Here is a 21,753-nt window from a genome sequence, read left to right as displayed (position 1 = left end):
CATATTTCAGCCTTTATTTTCATATCTGGGAAGAGCAGTGAGGATAAATACGGGGTAAGTCTGGAAAGGGAAGGTGAAGGGACTATCTGGGAAAAGACAGTGATGGACCACTGCTGTTAGGACTAAAAGGATGTAAAGAAGGTGGATTCTGATTGGATCCATGAGCCCTGACCAAGCCAGGGGCCATCCCTGGCTACTGACTCTTCTGAGAGCCTCGCTCTCTAAATTAGGCACCACAATTAATGTGAAGGAGAAATCACTTGAGCATGGTTTAATAGGAAAACAACATCATATTTTGGGACAAGGTTATAGAAATCCATGTCATGACATCTTAAGGAACTGTTTCTGCTGGTGAAATTGCAGGCATGAAAATCCCAGAATGCAGAAAATTTTGAGGGCAGGCTGGATTTTTCAGTTTGGATGTGTTAGTATTTGCCTTTGTTTGTAAACAGGCTTTGGTCCACAGTGCCTCGGGGCTGCTGAGCCGTGGGACTTGGCTGCCCACACAGCCCTGGGGGTCCATCCCAGCCCCAGCCTTTCTGCTCCATCGCCTCTTTCCTGACTTGAAGTGTCTTGGTGGAACAGAAATCAGGAGATCGCAATGTCGAAGAGAATAATTTCTATTCTCCTGATTGGCACTGCCGCAGATCTGCTTTGCTGATTTTTTTACCTCCTGGGCCTGATGTCTGTTCTGTATTGCAGTTGTTGATGGAAGGGAGGGCTAAACTCGTACCCGTAGCTGGGTGATATTTGGACCTACATGGATATAAATGTTATCAGCATGCTGCCTTCAATGCTGATGGCATCTAAAGAAGTCCTGTAAGAAACACTTGCTTCAGAGAAAAAGATTTGCTTTTCAGGCTTCTTCAGATCTGCTGCCTTGGCATGGTGTGTGGGGATACAGAACCAGGAGCAGGAAATCAGAGTGTTAATGGGGTGAGGGTAAATGATGTCTTCTCTTTCTCATTCAGCTGGGTTTCTGTGTTGAAACTTGTTGTTCTGGACTTCCTGTGGGTTGTCTGGTAGAGAGATGGGGACATAAGTTTAAGTTTGTCTTTTTCTGTTGCTTTTATGCAGGGACACCACCGGAAGGCTAGCTTGAAGCCAGAGCGAAACCTGTAAAAGTGAGAAAAGCAATTAAATGGTGAACTGATCTTTCTAATTGCGCGGAGAATGAACAAACTCGTGACTTGGTTCTACCTGTGAATGACTATGGAGATAAATATTTCTTCTGAAATCAAAGGAATGAGGTGAAAAGCTAAAAGCATGGAGGGAGGTGCACTAGGAGTTTATGATCAGATTTCCTTGTATTTTAAGTTAACATGCATGATCAGTGAAATGGCAGGGTGTTTGATGGGCTCAGTAGATGGTGCTGACCATGCTGGTAGCTGCATTTGTGAGACACAGAAAATCTGAGGAAAATACATGTATTTACCTACTGGGAGCTTTTAAAAAGAATAATTAAATGAGGAGGCTGTCTGCTTTCTGAGAGAGGAGGGGGAGGACATGTTTGTGTGTTTCATGCTAAATGCAGTTTGGGTGAATGGGCTGTAAAACTCTTCCTTTGCCAGCTCACAGGCAGGATGGTGTTTGAAACGCTCCCAGGAGCGAGCCTCGCAGCATCACTCTGGAATTAAACACTCGGCTGCTGCAGACCCAGTGGAACTGCAGAGGATCTGTGCTGATAACCAACCTTTGAGGCTCACAGCGAGCCTGAAGAGGCGTGGGGGGGTTATGGATGCAGGATTTGGCACGGAGATCCGCGGGCAGCCAGAGCAGCTCCCTGCGCCCTGCGTCGCGCAGCCCTTCCAGCGCAGAGCAAGAGGGACATCTCTTGGCTGCTCCCTCGTGGTGACACATCCCCATGGCACCTTCACAGTCACCCGTGGGCTGCTCCCGCTTCCCAGCCGTGGGGGTGAGCCCAGGACTGTGCTGGGCTCACTGGACTCACCCCCACTGCTGGGGGGTAGCCTGGGAAGAGCAGGTGGCTGAGCCAGCCCAGCATTAGCTCAGCAGATGCAGTGCAGGGATTACAGATGCCTCCCGTGGAAGCAGGATGGTCTGCATGTGGAAATGGGTGCAAATGTGGCTGTGCTGATGCTGTGCCTGCTGCTTGCACTTTGTTCAGAGACAGAAAATACTATGGGCTGAGTTAAAAGCTCAGAGTGTATCCCATCTCGCATTATCAGCGCAGTTAAGTTGTCTCGTTGGCCTAAGGACTACAGTTGAAAATCACAGCTGTTCTCACCTCCAGAGATTTATGCTTTTTTCAGTCTGAGATTTGAGCTTTCTCTGTGCACACATGCTCACACTGCCTCACCTCTGGTTCAGGCAGCAGTAGATGATGGGGTTGTACATTGTCGAGCTCATGGCAAGGAGGAAGACTGCGAGATACACCTGCTGAATGTACTTCTGCTGGTAGATGTCTTCCTTGAAGCTCCCCAGGATGAAGTATATGTGATAGGGCAGCCAGCAGACAGCAAAAATGATCACCACTACCACCATCGTCTTCACAAACTAGGAAAACAAAACCAAGGGTTATTCCTGGGCTTGCTGGGGCAGTGGGAAGTGCTGGTGTCACTGTGAGGCTGGTTTGCCCTCCCGAAGTGCAGAGTATGGAATGTAGACCTGGACTGCTGTGGCAAAGAAACCAGCCCTGGTGATGAAAACTGGGAACAGGGAGGGAGTGCCCTGGCCATGGAAACTGGAACAGGGAGGGAGTGCCCTATGATGGGAACAGGGTGGGGGTTAAAGCAAACCTTTCCCAGGGTGCTGAGAGGACTCTGCAGAGGAGCTGCTTGTAGCTGCACCAGGGAGACGTGCAGGGAAACGAAATCACTGCTCCTACACTGAGACTGCTCCACTCTGTCCAGAGTTTTACCCTGGTTTATCCTGCACCGTGTGGATTCTCTTCACTCTCTAAGGGCTGCTGGCAGCTGGCCTGCTGCTGTGAGCTTTCTTCCTTGAAGGCTGGCTGGTGCATGCAATCACCATTTTTTTCAAACTTGCAGGCTGATGCCTTTTACCCCGGACCCGAAATATTTTGTTAAACTTTCAAGCCCAATCCCACAAGATTTTGTGTGGAACACCAGCTCCATTTTGGAACTGGACCCAGCAGGGCTGGTGTGCTTGGGGTAATGATACTTAAGTTTCACTTCTGACCTTTTTTTTGGCATTAACTTGGTGTTCGTAGTGGACTCTGTTGAGGTGGTTGCCTGGAGCCGTGCTGCTCCACAGAGTAACTCCTATAATGCTGTATGCAACAAACATCACCATTAAAGGCAGCAAATAAATCAACACAATCACGGCAATGTGGTACCTGAAAGAGAAGAACAAGCAGTTTTTCACAGTCAGTATGGCTCTTGGAGAGCTCTTCCAGAAATTGGCTTTTGGATATATATGCTGGCTCCTATTAGCAAAACCACAAAGAAGAATTTTTGCCTATAATTATTGTTACAGGGACTTCTATAAACAAAAGGGCAAAAATGAGCAAAATCTCATCTCTCTGGTGGTGTGATGAGTGGTCCTTGGGCTGGATTCCCTGGTCTTTCAAGACAGAGTAACATCACTGATCTTTTAGCAGAGGGTCCAGGGCCACCTGCATTGAGCTTTGCTATCCCACTGCAGCCAGGAGAGAGGGAGAGAGAGATGGTGGTAAAAGTACAAGCCCTTAAATCATAAGTATGGGAAAGGAATAGTCCAGAAACTGCAGAGTAACTTGATGAATGCAGCAGAGGCAACAGTGGAAAAAAGCCAGATCAGGGCTGGCTGCAAAAGGTATCTGGCTGCTAGCAGGGTGCACAAAGGTGCAGATAGTGAGGAAGGGATGTTGCCTGTATTTGTGTAGCTGGCTGTTTTCATTTGTATGAGCACACAGAGTCAATATATCACCAACAGGCCACTCAGTTACTGCTCCAGCTGAAAGCACTGGCATCCCCTTAGCTGTATTTTAACCTCAGCCCTTTCTAGTTTTCTGTGTCACCCCACAAACTTCTGCTGGTTCCCTCATGCTGGGGGCTGATTAGTTTAAGCAACTACCATTTATGGGAAGGGAACAACCTGCTCAGTCCCTTACAGCAGCTGTCAAATTAACATAAACAGTGTGAAAAGTAGGATTAGGCAGGAGGGCTCTGGCACACGCTGCTGGCAGTGACCCCAAAAGGCTGGGGGGGTGCAAATGGTCTTTCTCAGTCTGACAAGGCTCTGGGGTTACTCCTCACATTAGAGCACTGTTGAAATGGGTGTTGGGGCCTGCAGTGGTGTTTTGGGGTGGCTGCAAATACCAGCCTGGTGGCTGCATAAAGAAAAATTCTATATTTGTGAGATGTGGCACGTTTGTCCCTGTCTGTCTTACACTTTTTCCTATTGTGCTCAGAGCAGTTCCTCTTTTGAAGATCCAGCACTGTGTGTGGAGTGCAGCGAAGCCCTTTCAGGGTTCCAGTCCTGGGAGGAGGAAGGGAGGATGGGAGCCTGAGTTTGAGCACATGTAAAAAGAAACTTTTGGTCTTGTAGCTTTACTACTTTGCTGCAAAGTTAACCTGTCACCAGAAGAAAAATCATCTGTGGTTAAGGTTCTTTACTCTGGTTAAACTTCTTATATCCTTTATATCTAATATTTTTCAGGCACTGGCAGTCAGTAGTGCATTGTTTGGAGGTTTTTCATTTTTTTTTTACTTCTTTCTGTCATAATTATACACATCTTTCCTGCAAAAAAAAAGGATTTTCCTATGTTCTGAAGTCTAGAAATCTTGAAAGATGGGTTTATTCAACTGCAAAGAATTTAGAGGACACACAGGTTAACACAGGAACCCGCCTCTCAATTTTTTTTGTTTTTCCTTGGGTTCCTTAGTATTTCTCTTCCTTGTTATTTGTACTAGTATATGAATGGCTGCACGTGGCTTTTCCTCCATGGTCTGTGTTGCAGGCATCTGTCCCAACAAGCCCATCACTCAGTATGATTCCTGGGGAGCAATGTTTCCAACTTCCTTTCTAAGAGAGATACCAAAACCTGCAGATCTGAGGCTGTTCAGGGAGGGAGAGCTGGTGAGTGATGGACTGTGGTCAGGAGCTGCTGCTCTTCAGCTGGAGATCCCAGAAAGGATCTGCTCTGCTATTTGCCACGTTCAGAACCAGCCTTTCCAGCCCACCTTTATCAGCATGCTGGGGAACTCATTTGAATCCTTTCCATGCCATGGATGTGGGAGAGATAAGCCTCACACTTTTCATCTGAATGGAATAGTCACCAGTGACTCATGTATTGGTGGTTATCTATTTTCCCTCCTCCTCAGTCCACAGGAGCCTGGCACCCTGTTCCCCAAAAAGTACCAATGGGTACCAAAAAGGAGCCCCCAGGAAGAGGAGCATCACCCAGCATGAGAGGTTTGAGCCTGATTTTACTCTTTTCTCAACTGGGAACAGCTGGCAACCACTGCCTGAATATGCTGCAGCTTGGCCAAAATGACACAAAGGTCGTGGAACTTGGCACATATTAGTGTGGAAATCAGTTTGTTTGGTAATAGCTAAGTTGAGGAGGCATCCAGCTGCCTGCCAGAGATGAAGACTGAGCAGGGAAAATGTCCCACGTGCATGGAGCCGGGCAAAACCCTTCACGGTGGGTTTTGGTTTGAAAAATTGTTTGCACTTTGTTAATTGATTGGTTCCTTTTCCTCATTTCTTCCATTGCTGCTTTGTAAAAATATGTTTTGTTTGATAAATTTCTCATTGCGTGCTCTGAATGATGAGTAATCCCAGCAGATCCCCTAAATGCAGGGTTTGGCTTGTTTCATCTGTTTGAACAATCTTGCTTTCAAGCAGGAGGAAAGTGCTGTGAGGCTCAGGAACCTCCAGGAGCGCAGATGTGTGCCCAGATAAATATGTCTATAAAACCTTAGGATGTTTGAAACATGCTGCTCTCAGGTTTTATTTTCCTTTTACCCCCACAAAGAGCAGCATAATTTTTAACTAATTACGTGGCTTCTCAGCATTAAAGATACCCAGTTTCCTCCTGCCTGACAGAGGAAGAAAATCCAGAACCTTTGAAACCAGGATTTACTGATTGTTTAGAGACTTTCTGCACTGGTTTACCTTAAATTCCCCAAGCTCTATGTGTAGGGTTTCTGGACATTATAACCAGTTTTCAAAGTGGCAGGTTCAGGATTACCCTGAACCACGATCACCTGGCATCCTTTGCCACAGCTGGCTTAAATTGAGTTTAGATGGGCACATTCTCCTGCTCTCTCTCCCAGCACTCTCCATAGCCTGCGGTTTGGAGATGAAATTATTTTCCTGGTTAACTTTAGCCTGAATTGGGAGTTTCATCGTGTCTCTTACGCCAGCTGGTGCTTGGATCCAACGTCATCAGGCCAGACCACGATGCATTTCATGGTGCCATTGTCCACGGTGATCTCGGCGTAGAAGCACTGCGGGAAGGCAAGCCCGAATGCCACCAGCCAGATGATCCCAATGATGACTCTGGTGCTTCCAGCAGAGAGCCTGGGCTTGAAGGGGTGAATGATGGCCACATACCTGCAAGAAACAGGTGTGGTGCTTTTACAGTGAGACTGGCAAGCTGTACAACAAATGCAGCAAGTGTAAAAACTCACCAGGAGTGAGTGGGATTTATTAATATAGACATTTTGACAGGTTCCAGGCTGTAAATAATAAGGAACTAAATCCTTTCTGAAAAGAATTATTGCAAGTCTTAGGAAAGGATTCATTAAACCCACATGGATGGATGCTTCTGGTGTGAAGAGGAAGCAGTCCTTTATGTGTTCTGCATACAGGTTTTGCAAGCATTCCCCTTATGGAATTTTTCATAGAATCCCAGAATGGTTTGGGTTGGAAGGCACCCTAAAGATTACCTAGTTCCAATCCCCAGCCATGGGCAGGACACCTTCCACTGTCTCAGGTTGTTCCAAGCTCTGTCCAGCCTGGCCTTGAACACTTCCAGGGATGGGGCAGCCACAGGTCCTCTGGGCAACCTGTGCCAGGGCTCACCTCCCTCACAGGGGAAGAATTTCCTCCCAACATCCCATCTAACCCTTCATCAGCGTGAAGCCATTCCCCCCATCCTGTCACTCCAGGTCCTTGTAAAAAGTATTCTTGCTCTTTTACTTATTTTTGCAAGTGCCTTACCAAAAAAAGCCCAGCCAAGCTTTTCTAATGCATAATTCTTAATTCATAATTCTTCCTAATTATGTCAATCTCTGATGCTTCATATTATCACAAGAGCAGACTGGGGTCTTGAGTATCATTTACCCCGATATTTGTTCCCCACTGATTTTGAGCTGTGGAAAACTCGTGCTGTCTGCACTGCTGCTTGCAGAGAAGGGAAGGGCTGACCCTTTCATCCCACACCTGCTCGGAGCCCTCAGGCACATCTGACTATTGGATTACTCACGAGCCCTCTGGTTTTAAGTTCCCTGTGTGGAAATGCACGGTGTTGTAACGAGTACGTAATCAATTATGCATTTCTTGTCATGCTGCCCCTATTCTTTGTCATGGTTGTAACAAAGTAGAGTGGAAAATGCCCACTGCCTCCTGGTTTTCATAGAAAAAAGTCTGACAAATTGTGCTGTCTCTTGGCCAGGCTGCTGGCAGGGAGCTCTGCCCAGCTGCTGCTGCAGGACAGGCAGCACAGTGAGCAGTGCAGGGCTGCACAGCAGCAGGGCCTTATTTAGCTATAAAATTTTCATGTCACCTCGCTTTTCTTTAGCTCACCATAGGCAGTGTTACACAGTGTTCGAGTCCGCTCAGGGAGGAATCCACTGGTGAATATTCTCCAGAGTGTTTGCCCACACAAGTGCCTGAAATGATGATCTGTGACCCTCAGTGAATGGCAAGTCCTTATGAAGAAATGATGCCAGCCACTGTGCTGTCACTGCAGCCTGTGTTGCAGACATCAAAGGGGTTACAGGGCTGGGTGCAGGCTTTCCCACACTACCAGGGATGCACCCCCGAGGCAAGCTGTGATTTTAGGTGAGCTTCTGCAAGTTGGGAGATTTATCAAACCTGCTGAGATCTCCTGGCCCCTCTTGCTGTGTGGCAGCACGGCCTTTGCCCCGCTGCTGCTCGCGCTCCTTGTGCCCCCTCTCAATGCCCCTGTGACATCCCAGGATGCTGGGACTGCAATCTTTCTCTGCTCCTCATACATGTAGACAGAACAAGCTGAATTTTGGACCCTCTTGTGCACTTTCCAAACAGGTCATAGGAGACTTTGCTAAGCGGAGCGTGAAACTCGAGCTGATCGATAAGGCCGCGTTTCTGCCTCGGGCGCTGCGCTGGGAACAGCTGCTCTGGGAATGGGGAAATGGAGTGATCCTAAACCCAAGGGCGAGCAATATCACCAGGGGCTTTTCCGTGGCAGATAAAAGTGACTTAGATCACTTCTCAGCCTCCTTCCTTAAAATAAACCACGTCAGAAGATATTGTTTGTACAGAAGTTAAACACTGGAGCTGGAGTGGACACAAGTTCTCTTAACAATAAATGGAAGCGTCGAGTTTCCAGGAGACAGCGTCAGGCTAACCAAAGAATACCTAAATATGGTTTGCAGTGAGGTGCTAAGTTCTCTTTCTGATCTGTGCTACGTGGCTAAAGAGATCTTGGCTATATAGGTGCTTTCACCAAAAAACCCCAAGGAGCAAGAGCAGGAAGACATGACAACAGGCTGAAACAGCTTTTTAAAAATATTCTTTGTCAGACCACATGTATAAAATAGCAGCTAACAACAACCCTTGATTTACAGCCAGGAGCAGCAAAGACTATTTGAGGCTAAAACCGAGCTGCCATTGATTCTAAATAGGGATTTGCTTTCATCTGGAAACTGCGGACTGACAAACACGTCCCTCAGCCCCGTCCTCGCGAGCTGTCCCGTACTGTGCCCTGTCCCCAGCTCCTGCCCAGGTTTCAGCGGGCATTACACGTGAGAAAAGCCCTTTTCCCTCTCCTAGCCTGTTTATCTGGTGCGATTGGTCTGTGATTGCCTCCTGGGGCTGGGTGTGCCGGGCTGATCCGAGCTGCGAGCCCGGTGGCTCAGGCAGCAAAGCTTTCCGGTGGCTCCCGAGGGAGGCTGGCTCCCCTCCCGAGGGAGCTGCAAGGGCCCTTGTGGATACGGGAACGCAGGAAACCTGAAGGAAACTGCAAAGTCAACAGCAGGGCTTTGCTAAAGGAGTGCCCGTGTTTCACTCCTTTGCTAGAGGAGTGCTGGTATTTCACCAGCTCAGGCTGCCCCAGGGAAATGCCCCAGGGAGAGGGGAAGTACCGCAGGGAAGACAGGAAGGATGCAAGGAAGGAGGGTAGAGAGCAGAGCCTAAAGGGAAATAACCTCCTCTCCTTCTTGCACACGGCATTGCCTTTAAGGGGGGAGACTCCCACAGGCTTTTGGCCACTTTCTAGTAAAAAGGAAAAACAGCTTCATGCTATTTAACAATGAGCTGTAAACACAGTCAGACTCCAGAAATTAAAGCTTCAAGTAAAAGTGACTTGGCAGTTGGAAGTGAATTTTATGAAAATACCAAGTTGCCCCAGAAGTCAAACAGAATCACTGTAATTACTTCCCTCCCTCTCAGAATAAGTCGTTCCAATGAACCAGGGGAGCAGACTCTGCCATTTCTAGTCTAGTTCCCATTATTTGTGGTGGTTTGCTGGATTCACAGCAGGATTAGGACTGCTGATAGTTTCAGAAATCTGCAGCATATTCTCATTTTTATGGATATATCAGTCTCATGGTTTAAAAAAAACCAAAAACCAACAAAGCCGCAGTAGAGATTTCAGGATGATTGGGAAACAATTTATGATCAATAACGTGAGAACAACAAAAATACCAGCCACTTCCACTCGTTCCAGATTCAGGTGTGATTCAGACCAGAGATAAAAAACAGAAGATCATGCCATAATTAGCATCAAACCCCACAGTCGGGCAGTCCTTCCACTTTGCTGATAAGGCAAGTGACAGAGTGGGGGCCAACTGCACAAACTATTGCAATGATTTCTTTTTTGACTTACAGGGGTTCTTTTTGGACCTCATCTTCTCCATTCACCTCTTACCTCTCTGCAGCCACGGCTGTCATGGAGTAAATGCTCACAAACACTGCAGTGATGGGGAACCAGTTCTGAAACCTGCAGAATTCCTCACCAAAATACCAGACATTGTGGCTGGCATAGATAAAGTTGAAGATGGTGTTGAAAGCGGACATCAGCAGGTCCGAAAGAGCCAAGTTAACGATGAAGTAATTGGTAGCGGTCCTCATTCTCCTGTGTGCCAGAATAATCCAGATGATGGTGGCGTTGCCAAGGATGGATGTGACGACGATGAAGGAGTAGGTGATGGCCCAGAGAGCAATTCTCCAGCCCGGCTGGCTGAACTGGGTTGCCGCCGTCCAGTTGCCGCCGTCCTCGAGGGAGCCAGCCTGAGAAACGTTGCTCGAGTTAAAAACAGAAAACACACCCATGGCTTTTCACTTCTTGTAAGTGTAAAAGAAAATCTTCTGGCATCTGCTCATTTCCTTGCAGTAGATGCTGGTGTATGAATTTCCATGCATTTAACCAAGTGCTGTTAAAAGGACATCAGGATGAGCTGTCTCATGTGCTCTCGTCCTGTTTTCCAAGTGATGCAAAGCAGTTTCAGGAGGAGATGAGCGATGCCAAGGGCCTCCTCCTTCTTCCCTGGCATTTTAACCTATGCTTGAAGAGCAAAAAAAAAAACGAAAGAACAACTCTCTTCTTCAAGTTTCTTTTTCCTCTAAAAAAGGAAGAAAAAAAAAAAGGAAGAAAAATTTGTTTTCCAGGCCAGCGGCACGTGATGTCTTCCTTTAGATTACTTTTAGGGACAAGAGAACATAAATGGAAGCCAAAAACCACTTCTTTGTCAGGGCAGCAGTTTTCTAAAGCACCAGGTGTCTGAATCCCCTGCAGTGGGACTGAGGACATTTGCTGTTCTTTCCCTGTGCAACTATTAAGCGTGAGGCAGGAGTTGCACTGGGATAAAATCTCAACAGGTTTTAAGGGGGCTTTGAAAGGAGGTGGAGTCTCTTGCAGGGAAAAACTAAACAACCACTTTGACATCAAATGAAATGTGGCAAGGTGGTACGTGAAGCTTCCCCCCCCTTGCTGTGCTCAGTTAGTTTTGAATAACCTCTGCAATGGCCACGCTGCTCTGTCAGGAATTTACAGGCTTACATGCAAGGGTGGTTACTTCACCAGGTTTCCCAGTCCTGAAATCCCCAAGTTTCCAGGACCCTGCCTGTCTTGCTGTGAGCTATCACAGCAAGAGAGAAACTATATTTGATGCAGTTCAGCAAGATCCTTCCTTTTGGATGGCTGCATCCCCTTTCCCAGTGTGTGCTGTAAGAACTTGGTGACCCCATGCACGCAGAAATTTTGGGTTCTCGTAGGAAAGAGGAACCCCAGAGTCTGCTCGGAGCACAGCGCTCCTGCTCGCTGGCAGCTTAAAGCAAAACAGAAGTGACACACTGAGGCTGAGATTTCCAAGAGTACTTGGCACTGACTCATGCCTGCTCCACTGGGAGCTGAAGGGGTTTCAGGTATGAAAAGCTACCTTCCGGATTCAGAGCGCCTGTAGTGCTGGCATGGCAGTAATTTTCCAGCTCCTGGAGCTGCAGTTGTGCCAGGCTGTCCTGTAACAGGGCAGTGTTTATCAGCTCAGGATCCTTTGCACCAGCTCAGCCTGGAATCTTTCCTTGCTTCATTAATTTCTGGAGGCAGCCTTGAGTTAACCCATCACCTAACCAACTCTCTCATGCAGGTTTCCTCTGTTACAAAATTGCCCAAGTGTTGCTTTTAAAGAAATCGATACCTGTAGTCCTGCATGTAATGTCTCCTCCTCTTCCCTGCAGGTAATCCCTCACACTTCCCTGCCCAGAAACTGAAAAGGGACACTTGTACCTATCTTCCAGAGTGCATTGCAAAGCTCTTGCAGGTGCTTCTTCAAAGTCTTACACCTCATTAAACAGCTTAGGGACCTTCCACAGTTCAGGAGGACTGTTCATGACTTGCAATACCAATTCAACAGCTAATAGTGTTATTAATTTTTTTTTTTTTTTTAATATGCTGTCTAAAATCCCTGCAAATTTGAAGGAGAATAGGAGCAAAAACCTCCATACATTTCGCTGGGAGTGCACTAAAGTGCTTTATCACTTACAGAAAGTAGAACGGAAGCAAGTGCTCAGAAAAAGGGCTGCACTTATTGACCCTTCAGTGGGGAAGCTGCAACCTCTCTCGGCTGACTTTGAAGACATTCAAGGTGCTCAGGTTTCTTAGGAACCTTCTTGTGAACCATCTGCCCTGGTCCCCGATCTGTTACTCAGGTGATAATCGAAGAGCAGCCACCCTTTGGTCAACATTTCATCGTATGAGTTGGGAGGGATTTGCCTTCCTGTATCCACACCCACTGCTTTTATTCGTTTGCTGGTTGTGCATTGACAAGGTTATCATCCTGGAGCCCAGCCAGCGATTTAGTGTGTGCTACCAGCCTTTTGACTTGAAAACTGGAGCAATTTTTGACACAGGCCGGCTCCAGTTTTCTCAGGGAAGTCACATTTGCCTGAGACAGTGGGTAAAACCTGCCTCACCTGTGGTTTTGGAGTTACTCCAGAAGAAGGGACTACCTTGAGAGCAGGGGGTTTGGGTTTGGCTGGTTTCACTGCTGGTTTTATTATGGGCAGGATTGTCAAGGCCAAACGTTACTGTGCTGAGTCACCAAGCCCAGGTCTGAGCAAAGGGTGAGAGATGCAAACAAAAGATGCGGGTCTGCAAGGTCAGGAAGGGTGATTGAGGGTTTTTTTGTGTTTTGGTAACATAATACAAGGTAATACAGGCAGTAGAGGCTTTAATTGTGTTGCAAGTTGGACTCTGCTTTTGGAGGAAGAACCTTTGTCCAGGGAGCAGCTCTGAGAGCAGGACATGAGGACCATGAGCATCCACCTTGGGTGGGGCAAAGTGCAGCCAGCCTGCAGCTTCATCAGCCTGATGTGGGCTGGAAGGAAGCAGCAAAAATGCCTCTGGTAGCATTGAAAAGCTTTGGGTCTTTCTGACACGGTTTGGTGCAGGGCTAGCTGTAGTTCACTTCTTTCTGCAGAGCTCCTAAAGTCCTGGCTCTGTAGTCTATGGCTTCTGGTGTCTTTAGGACAACCCCTGGCGATGAGTGAGGAAATGTGGAAGTTACTGATCCTTAATACGAACAAAACCACTGCTAGTTGTGCTGTTGGATGGTCCCAGGAGCAGATGCTGTAATGAACAATCTGCCAGGCTCTTTGCTGGAAAACTGCAGCCCTGTGCTGCACTGGGCTCAGGGGGAGAGAACGCAATCCCCATGGACCCTTGGGCAGTTCACAACATCTTACTTTAACCACCATTTGCTGCTAAACTAATTGTGTCCGGAAATCTTGCCATTTGTATAGACAAAGTCTGGGATTCAGGAAAAGAAAGGGATTGCCCAATTATTGTCGTGCAGTTTCAAAACAGGAACTTGTTTTGATACGTTGACTCACTTCTGAGGGAAAACAACAGGAAAACGGACACTCCTTTACCCAGCTTCCCCATCCAGCAGGATGTGCCCCGAAATTTTATGTGCAGGAATCAGCACAAAGGACAAGGTAAGGTATTAAAAAAGTCAAACCAGAACAATTTATTTAGTCAAATACTCAAAGAAGATGCCTATGTGACAAGAACATGCTTGGATGTGGATGACACCCATGAGACATGAAGACCATGTGACAGCAACTATGTGTGATGGGATTTCCAGCCTGCATGCCATTGCTAAGTGTCAGGGATATTTGCAAATCTCTCTGAAAATTGAAGTTGTTGATATTTTAGAGGATGACTGCTCTAGGACGTTGTATTACTGTCAGAAACATTAGAGGTGAAGAGCTGTTCTGTTGCTGGGAGTGTCCTGGGGTGGATTGTTTTCCAGAAGCAGAATGTAGTAGCACTGCAGGCGATAGCAATAGTACTGTGATAAATTGAGGCGAATAATTTGATTCAGCCTTTTTAAGGTCAATTAGAATTTTATTAATTACAGCAAGCAGTAGCAAGCAAAACAGCGCTGGGTGGGTAGGGGTCTCCTAACCGCCCCTCCTGCAGTGTCCCACACTGCAGTGCCCCACACCCCACTCCCTTATTCAGTTTCTTTTTATAGTTTCTTGGAGGTTTCTTAATTCGTGTCTTTTGCGATAGCAGTGTGCGTAGCTTGAGCATCTCTCTGCGTCGTGTCTGCGTTGTGTCGAGGCAGGTGATCGCTGATTTCACAATCGGCTCCGGACAGTGATGGGCATACCCGGAGTACTCCTACGTTGTCTAGTCCGGTGGCCGTTGCCTGGTGGTCGCTGATTTCATAATCAGCTCCGGCCATCCCCCGACATCCTTAGCCTGTGTCTGCAAAAAAGCTACAAAAAGCTCCCTATATGGTGATTAATCATACTTTAATTTTTATATTTCCTCCTTTAATATTCCAATTCTTTTGATGAACAAACAAGTTACCACAGTTTATCACAATCCCCCATTTTCTCTTTTACCATTTTGTTCATCAAATCGCTTTGCTGCTTCGTAGGCTAGAAGTAAAGTGTTCAGCATTGTCCTGACTAGAAACACCATTAGGACAGAGCGATAGAAAACTAATAATTTGCCAATAAGGGTGGAGTCCTAGCCTTGTTTTTGTTACGTAATATCCTGTTTTCCCCTTTTTGGCTTGCTGCTCCCTTGGTGTTTCGGAGGCACTTAGACTGGTCCTTTGAGGGATCCTAGTACTCGGCTGGCAATAGTTGGAGCATTTCAGCATTGTTCCACTTAGAGGGGGCTTGGCCTTTTCCTCTCTGCCTCGCTCGCCGACTCGGGTGCTTCGAGCCGCGAGGTAAACCATCTTCTCGGCAGCAGCAGTACTCGCCTGAGCGTCCCCTTTTCCGCTCCTGCCTAGCCTTGTACTGTTCCCAGTTCTTATCTTTGACCAGAGGTGGATTGCAAGGAATCCCCTTCAGTTCCTTTCGACAACACCCTTTTATTATCTGAGCAGCAAATGAAGTGGGCTCGTTAGTATGAAAACAAGAATATTTCCCACCACTCAGATCCAAAACTGACCCACTGATTTTCCAATTCTCCTATCCTTAGCACAGTTTCAGTTAGTTTTCGCTGAGTTTTATAGCACTCAGTACAAACCCCAATTGGTGGTCTTCCCCTCTGGCAATGGACCCACCACCGTTCTTGGCAAATTTTACATATAAAGCACACAAAAGGGTAACAATCTCCACAACCTTCCTTATTACAAATCACTATATAGTCTTTTGTAATTGTATCCCTTTGCTTCCCCTTATGGTTGATTTGGATAATGTCCACAGAGTTCATTAGTTTTTCTTAAGAGTCACTTTCAAGTTCCCAGGCTGGCTAGTCACTCTCCACTGGTTATTTGTGGCAACCGGGCCTTTCACTCGGCTGGCGTGAGTCCACCCCTTTTCGGCCGTCCTGACTGCCGTTTCTGTGGTAAGCAAAACAAGAAAAGGACCTTCCCCACATGGAGTTAAGGAATCTTCCTTCCAAGACTTAATAAGTACTTGATCCCCTGGTTTTATCTTATGGATTGTGATATCCAGAGGTGGTCTCTGTGCCAATACTCCTTTCTTCCTCAATTACTGCCTTCTGCTCATAATTTGGGTAATGTAGAATTTAATATGAGAATCTTTTAGGCAGGGGTGATCTGTGGGGGCTTCCATATCATAAGGCATTCCAAATAGCATTTCAAATGGGGAGATTCCCACATCAGTTCGGGGTTGAGTTCGAATGTTCAATAAGGCAAGAGGTAGGCACTTAACCCATGACATTTTTGTTTCTAGCATTTTACTTTGTGAGTTGGTTTTTTTTTTGTTTTTTTTGTTTTTTTTTTTATTTCTCCATTCATTCTTTCCACCCTCCCCGAGCTCTGTGGATGCCATGGGGTGTGATATTTCCATTGAGTCCCCAAAGCTGTCAGGACATCTTTTGCAATTTTAGAGGTGTAATGGGGTCCCCGGTCTGAGTCTAAACACTCAATTAATCCATACCGGGGGATAATTTGCTCTAATAATACTTTTACCACAGTGTTCGAAGTAGCTCGGGCCATAGGATAAGCTTCCACGTAATGGGTTAAGTGGTCTACCAGTACCAATAGATATTTATACCTCCCCACTTTTGGAAATTCTGTAAAATCTATTTGTATATGTGAAAAGGGTCGTTGTGCCAGTTCCCTTCCGCCCATTGGTCTTTCTATTAATTGTTGTTTATTTATTCTTTGACAGGTTAAACATTGTTGGGCTACCTGTTTTGCAAGATTATAGACCCCTATACACATATATTTAATTGCAAATTGGTCAACCAGGGCTTGAGTTCCCCAGTGGGTTTTCTCATGAATTGCTTGCAGGACCCTTATTGCCATTCCTTTTGGGAGTACCTCCCGCCCATCCAGTAGTATCCACTTGCCTCCCTCTTTTTCCTTCACCCCCATTTGGTTTAATTTTTGTTTTTCCTGTACCGTGAAGGCTAACACATGGTTAATGGGTTCATGGAACCGGCAATGTTTGTCTTGGGGGTTATCACAGGCACACTGTATCGAATCAATCCCGTATGCATCCCAGCAAGCCCAACATGGTTCTTCCTCTAAGTCAGCTCCACAAGTGGAGCAATCTTTCCTTTGTGTGACCCCCCCCTTATATGGTTTTAAATTCATTAGAGCTGCCTTTCTCGCCTCCTGGTCGGCTAAGTTATTTCCCCGTACTGAGCTTCCCATCCCCATTTGATGTCCTTTTACATGAACAATAGCTATTCTTTCCGGACCTCTCAAGGCCTGGAGCACTTTCAGAATTAATTCCCCATGTATCAACCCCCTTCCCTGTGAATTGATAAGACCCCTTTCTTCCCAGATTTTACCAAATGTATGAACCACCCCATAAGCATATTTTGAATCAGTATAAATGGTCCCAACTTTTCCTTTTAGTAGTTCTAAAGCTCTGAGTACTGCATACAATTCACATGCTTGTGCTGACCAGCTGGGGCTAAGAGGACCAGATTCTATTTTCTTAAAAATTTTCCCATCCACAATAGCATACCCAGATTTCCTTTTCCCTTCAAGGACCCGAGAGGACCCATCTACATAATACCGATATCCTTCCTCTAATTCCTCCTCTTCGAGGTCTGGTCTTATTTTTGTTTGTTCCTCTATTTGCAAAAGACAATCATGAGTTAGTCCCACAACTGGTTCCCCATATAGAAACTGGGCTGGATTTTGTAAGCTTGTGGTTTCAATACTTAACCTAGGAGAAGAAATTAGGATGCCTTCATACTTTAGGAGTCTGGCATCTGTTATCCATTTATCTGCTTTTTGTTGTAGTACTCCACGAATGTTATGAGGAGATAAAACCTTCAGTTCACTCCCAAAAGTTATCTTTCCTGCTTCTTCTACCAAAAGGGCAGCAGCCACTATCGATTGCAGACAGGCAGGCCACCCTCGACTAACAGGGTCGAGAAGCTTTGAAAGATATGCCACTGGTTTTTTTCCTCCAGCCCATTCCTGGGCTAACACCCCGTACGCCACCCCTTCATTGACATTAATGAATAAAAAGAATGGTCTTTTTAGATCCAGGAGGCTGAGAACCGGGGCATTGACCAGTTCAGTTTTTAATGATTTTAACCGGGTCTCATCCTCGGAGCTCCATTTTAATAGCCCGTCTGTTGTTAATTTTTCATACAGAAATTTAACTTTCCCACTAAAATTTTCAATCCATTGTCTGCAATACCCAAAAAGTCCCAGTAACTGCCGAGCCTGCCTTTTAGTTTTTTTTTTTTTTTTTTTTTTTTTTTTTTTTTTTTGGGGGCTTCCAGGGAAAGTATTCCTTGGACTCTATCAGTATCCAATTTCTTAGTCCCCTGAGTCAGCCAGTGTCCGAGGTATTTAACTTCCTCTTCCACGAATTGTAATTTTGACTTTGAAACTTTGAGTCCCTTAAGGCTTAAATAATTTAGGAGTTTTATAGTTTCTTCCCTTACTCTTTCTTCTTCTTTCCCTGCAATTAATAAATCATCTACATATTGTAGAAGCACAATCCCCTCCCCCTGTGAATATTCTGCCAATATTTGTTCCAGAGCTTGCCCAAACAAATTTGGGGATTCGGTAAACCCCTGGGGAAGGACTGTCCACCTCAGTTGTTGTTTTCTATGTGTATCCGGGTCTTCCCATTCAAAAGCAAAATAATCTCTAGAGGTTTCCTTAAGGGGACAGGCCCAAAAAGCATCTTTAAGATCTATTACACTATACCACTGGTTTTCTGGGCCAAGTTGGCTTAAAATAGTATGTGGATTGGCTACGACCGGGAATCTTTCAACTGTTCTTTTATTAATTTCCCGCAAGTCATGCACCAATCTGTAACTGCCATTCGGTTTCTTTACTGGCAGGATGGGGGTATTGAAAGGGGACATACAGGGTTCTAAAAGTCCCTTTTCCAAAAGTCTCTTTATTTCTGTTTTTAGTCCTTCCCTCCCCTCTTTGGGTATGGGATATTGCCGAATCCTGACAGGGATTTCTGGGTTCCTGATAGTTACCTCAAAGGGTTCAATATTTAATTTCCCCACACTGTCGGGGGTATACCAAACTTCTGGGTTAATCTTTTTCTCGTCTTCAACTCAGAGAGGATATAGTTTTAATCTGCTTCTGGAACTAGTAAAAATGACCCAATTCCTAATTTAGAATCACTTTCTAAGAGTACTTCCTTAATTACAGGTACTCCAAAGGGTTCCCCTTTGGCCCCAATCACCTGTATTATCTCAGGTGAAATCTTACACCCTTGGGGAAGGGTCTGGACGGTTGATCTCTCCGCCCCTGAGTCCACAAGGAACTCATATTCTCGTTGCTGGGGACCTATTTTTAATTTTACCAGGGGCTCTGTTCTTTCTCTTGTCCCCAGCAGATAGAGCCCCCGACCCCCCTAATCTTCTTTGAACTGTTCCTCATCAGCAATCTTCTGCCGACACTCTCTCCTCATGTGTCCCTTCTTCCCACAATAGAAACAAACAATGCTCTCTCCACCTCTCGACTTCCCTTCAAACCAACTTCGCTGGACGTCAGTCCGACCTCTGGACTGACCTCCAGTTCCCCTTTGGGGATTCTGTTGTCCCCCCCTACTGCTGCTAACACGATTCCAGACTGCTTTTTAAAACTCTCATCCTCTCTCCCAACACACACCTTTTGAGCCTCTCACAACAACTCATCCAATCCTCTCGCCTGCCATCCTTCTAATTTCTCCAACTTCTTCCGAATGTCTACCCAAGAATTGACTACAAAATGCACCTTCAAAAGTGTCTCCCCTTCTGGGGTATTGGGGTCCACCCCTGAATACAACTGGAAAGCTTTCTTCAATCTCTCCCACTATCCAAAGAGCTGCATATTCGCTCTCCTCTTGGTTAAAGGGCTCTTTGGAGTTAACATATATATTTAGAGCTTGACAGATCCAATCCTCAAACAACCCAAATACGGGCCAATATAGTTGGTCTCCCCTTATTTGTTTACCTCCCCAAATTTCCATACAATAATGGATCATTTTAACCTTATCTTTTCCTTTTCTAGAAGGAAAGGCATCCCAATACTCTACCGTTAAGCCTAGTGGAAGTTTTACCGAGATTCTCCCACCCATGGGTTCAGCAGATTTACTTTTTCTCTGACCCATCTTCTAGAGTGCCTTCTCACACTCAACACAAACAATACGACAGTCGCTTCCCCCAATTCGTGGCCCACTCCGTCGCCGGATATGGGAAACGCACTACTATGGGGTCCACACTCACTTGGGGAATCTGAGCTGCCAGTTCCCCTCTCACACACACGTTCGCATTTGCTACACTCCAGGACTCCCACCCCTGACCGAGCGACCGAGCGGACCGGACTACTCACGTCTTTCCGGCGCCTCTGTTTCTCAACCGGGGCTTCGCCCTGTGTGTCTTCTTATTCACCTCAATCACTCCGGGACTACACACCCCTAAACGACTCTTAAAGACCCCGTTTCCAGGGTCGAGGCTTTGTCCCTTCCACATGCACTCCGGAGCCCGCTTGTACGGGGCCCACCGTCTTTTTCACACGCACACGCATTCCGGAGACCGCTTGTACGGGGCCGACCGAGCACATACACTTATACTAAATTAGTAAGCCGAAACTTGGGGAAGTTTCTCCGGGGATCCCCCGCCCCAGGAACTTTGACGCCGTCCACCTCCGCGTCTGGGTTAGGCCCGCTTGCTCTCCTCCTAACCCAGGAGCCTCCCCACCGAGGGTAACTCGACGCCGAGCGGGGTGCAGCTCCCCCCCTCCTACGTCCCCCAACCCTGGATGCTCTTGGAACATTAGTCCCTCAATCCAGCAGGTTTGAATCAACCCTGGATGCTCTTGGAATATTAATCCCTCAATACAGCAGGTTTTAATCAACCCTGGAAAAAGGAGGCCCACCACCCACCGGGAAAAGAGGCCCACCACCCACTGGGGGCTACTTACGCTTCCTGCGTGTTCACTCTTCCGCGGTTCTTCGTGCACAAAGATTAACGGGGGTACCTTTGCTTGCTACTGAGTTTTAGGTTCGTCGGTAAAGGCCCAAGGAGGAAGCCCCCCCTTAGGTCCACCGCAAAAAGGCGGTGGGGCGCCTCACCCTAGTGGGGCCTCCCTCCCGGGTTTCCTTTATCCGAGTCACGGCACCAAATTGTGATAAATTGAGGCGAATAATTTGATTCAGCCTTTTTAAGGTCAATTAGAATTTTATTAATTACAGCAAGCAGTAGCAAGCAAAACAGCGCTGGGTGGGTAGGGGTCTCCTAACCGCCCCTCCTGCAGTGTCCCACACTGCAGTGCCCCACACCCCACTCCCTTATTCAGTTTCTTTTTATAGTTTCTTGGAGGTTTCTTAATTCGTGTCTTTTGCGATAGCAGTGTGCGTAGCTTGAGCATCTCTCTGCGTCGTGTCTGCGTTGTGTCGAGGCAGGTGATCGCTGATTTCACAATCGGCTCCGGACAGTGATGGGCATACCCGGAGTACTCCTACGTTGTCTAGTCCGGTGGCCGTTGCCTGGTGGTCGCTGATTTCATAATCAGCTCCGGCCATCCCCCGACATCCTTAGCCTGTGTCTGCAAAAAAGCTACAAAAAGCTCCCTATATGGTGATTAATCATACTTTAATTTTTATATTTCCTCCTTTAATATTCCAATTCTTTTGATGAACAAACAAGTTACCACAGTTTATCACAGTACTTTTTATAATAGAATTATCCGGGGATATTTTTTAGCCTTTAGAAACGAGACTTTGGTGTATTGTATGACCTAAAGAAATGGTGTGTGACCGAACGTTTACACAGTTCTCATGCGCAGCTCAGAGGTTTTCCAGTCTCTTTGGCAGGTAACTTAAGGATAAATGCTGCCCCACTTCATCTCCTCTGACACCAGACACTGATTTTCAATGCCATCTGCCTCTGCTCCGGGCCAGGACGAAACAACCGACTGCCACAACTCTGCGACAGTTGTCCGCCACTTTGAATGAGACATTTTCCACCCGGGGAAAATAGCCCTTTGTGGGACAGGAGTGCAGCACTGCGGGCTTGAAAGGGCTCATTTCATCTCGGAGGCACGAGTGGCGTTTGCAGTTCATGATCGCCGTGTCAGACCCATCACGGACCCGCTGCCGCAGCAGCTCTAGGGACGGGGATGGACGTCGGTGTGGGCGCAAACCGTGGCCGGTGCAATATGCCCAGCA

General features: G+C 46.7%; 1 protein-coding gene and 1 long non-coding RNA gene across 2 annotated transcripts; both read right to left on the bottom strand.

The window, feature by feature from the left end:
- Nucleotides 1–842: 842 nt before the first annotated feature.
- On the bottom strand, nt 843–10,464 carry TACR2 (tachykinin receptor 2). The gene is made up of 5 exons (XM_053948621.1): nt 10,046–10,464; nt 6,331–6,525; nt 3,163–3,319; nt 2,321–2,517; nt 843–1,116 (listed from the first exon to the last, which is right to left on the bottom strand). The coding sequence occupies exons 1-5, from the start codon at nt 10,447–10,449 to the stop codon at nt 921–923; spliced, it is 1,149 nt and encodes a 382-aa protein (XP_053804596.1). The 5' UTR covers nt 10,450–10,464; the 3' UTR covers nt 843–920.
- Nucleotides 10,465–14,419: 3,955 nt separating this feature from the next.
- LOC128791219 (uncharacterized) lies at nt 14,420–21,246 on the bottom strand. Its single transcript, XR_008432006.1, has 2 exons — nt 20,508–21,246; nt 14,420–15,482 (listed from the first exon to the last, which is right to left on the bottom strand). It is a non-coding gene; the product is annotated as an uncharacterized LOC128791219 (long non-coding RNA).
- Nucleotides 21,247–21,753: the final 507 nt, after the last annotated feature.

Source organism: Vidua chalybeata, chromosome 8 (assembly GCF_026979565.1).
Source record: "Vidua chalybeata isolate OUT-0048 chromosome 8, bVidCha1 merged haplotype, whole genome shotgun sequence".
Taxonomy (NCBI): Eukaryota; Metazoa; Chordata; class Aves; order Passeriformes; family Viduidae; genus Vidua; species Vidua chalybeata.
Note: the sequence above shows the minus strand (reverse complement) of the source record. Positions and strands in the feature narration are given on the sequence as shown.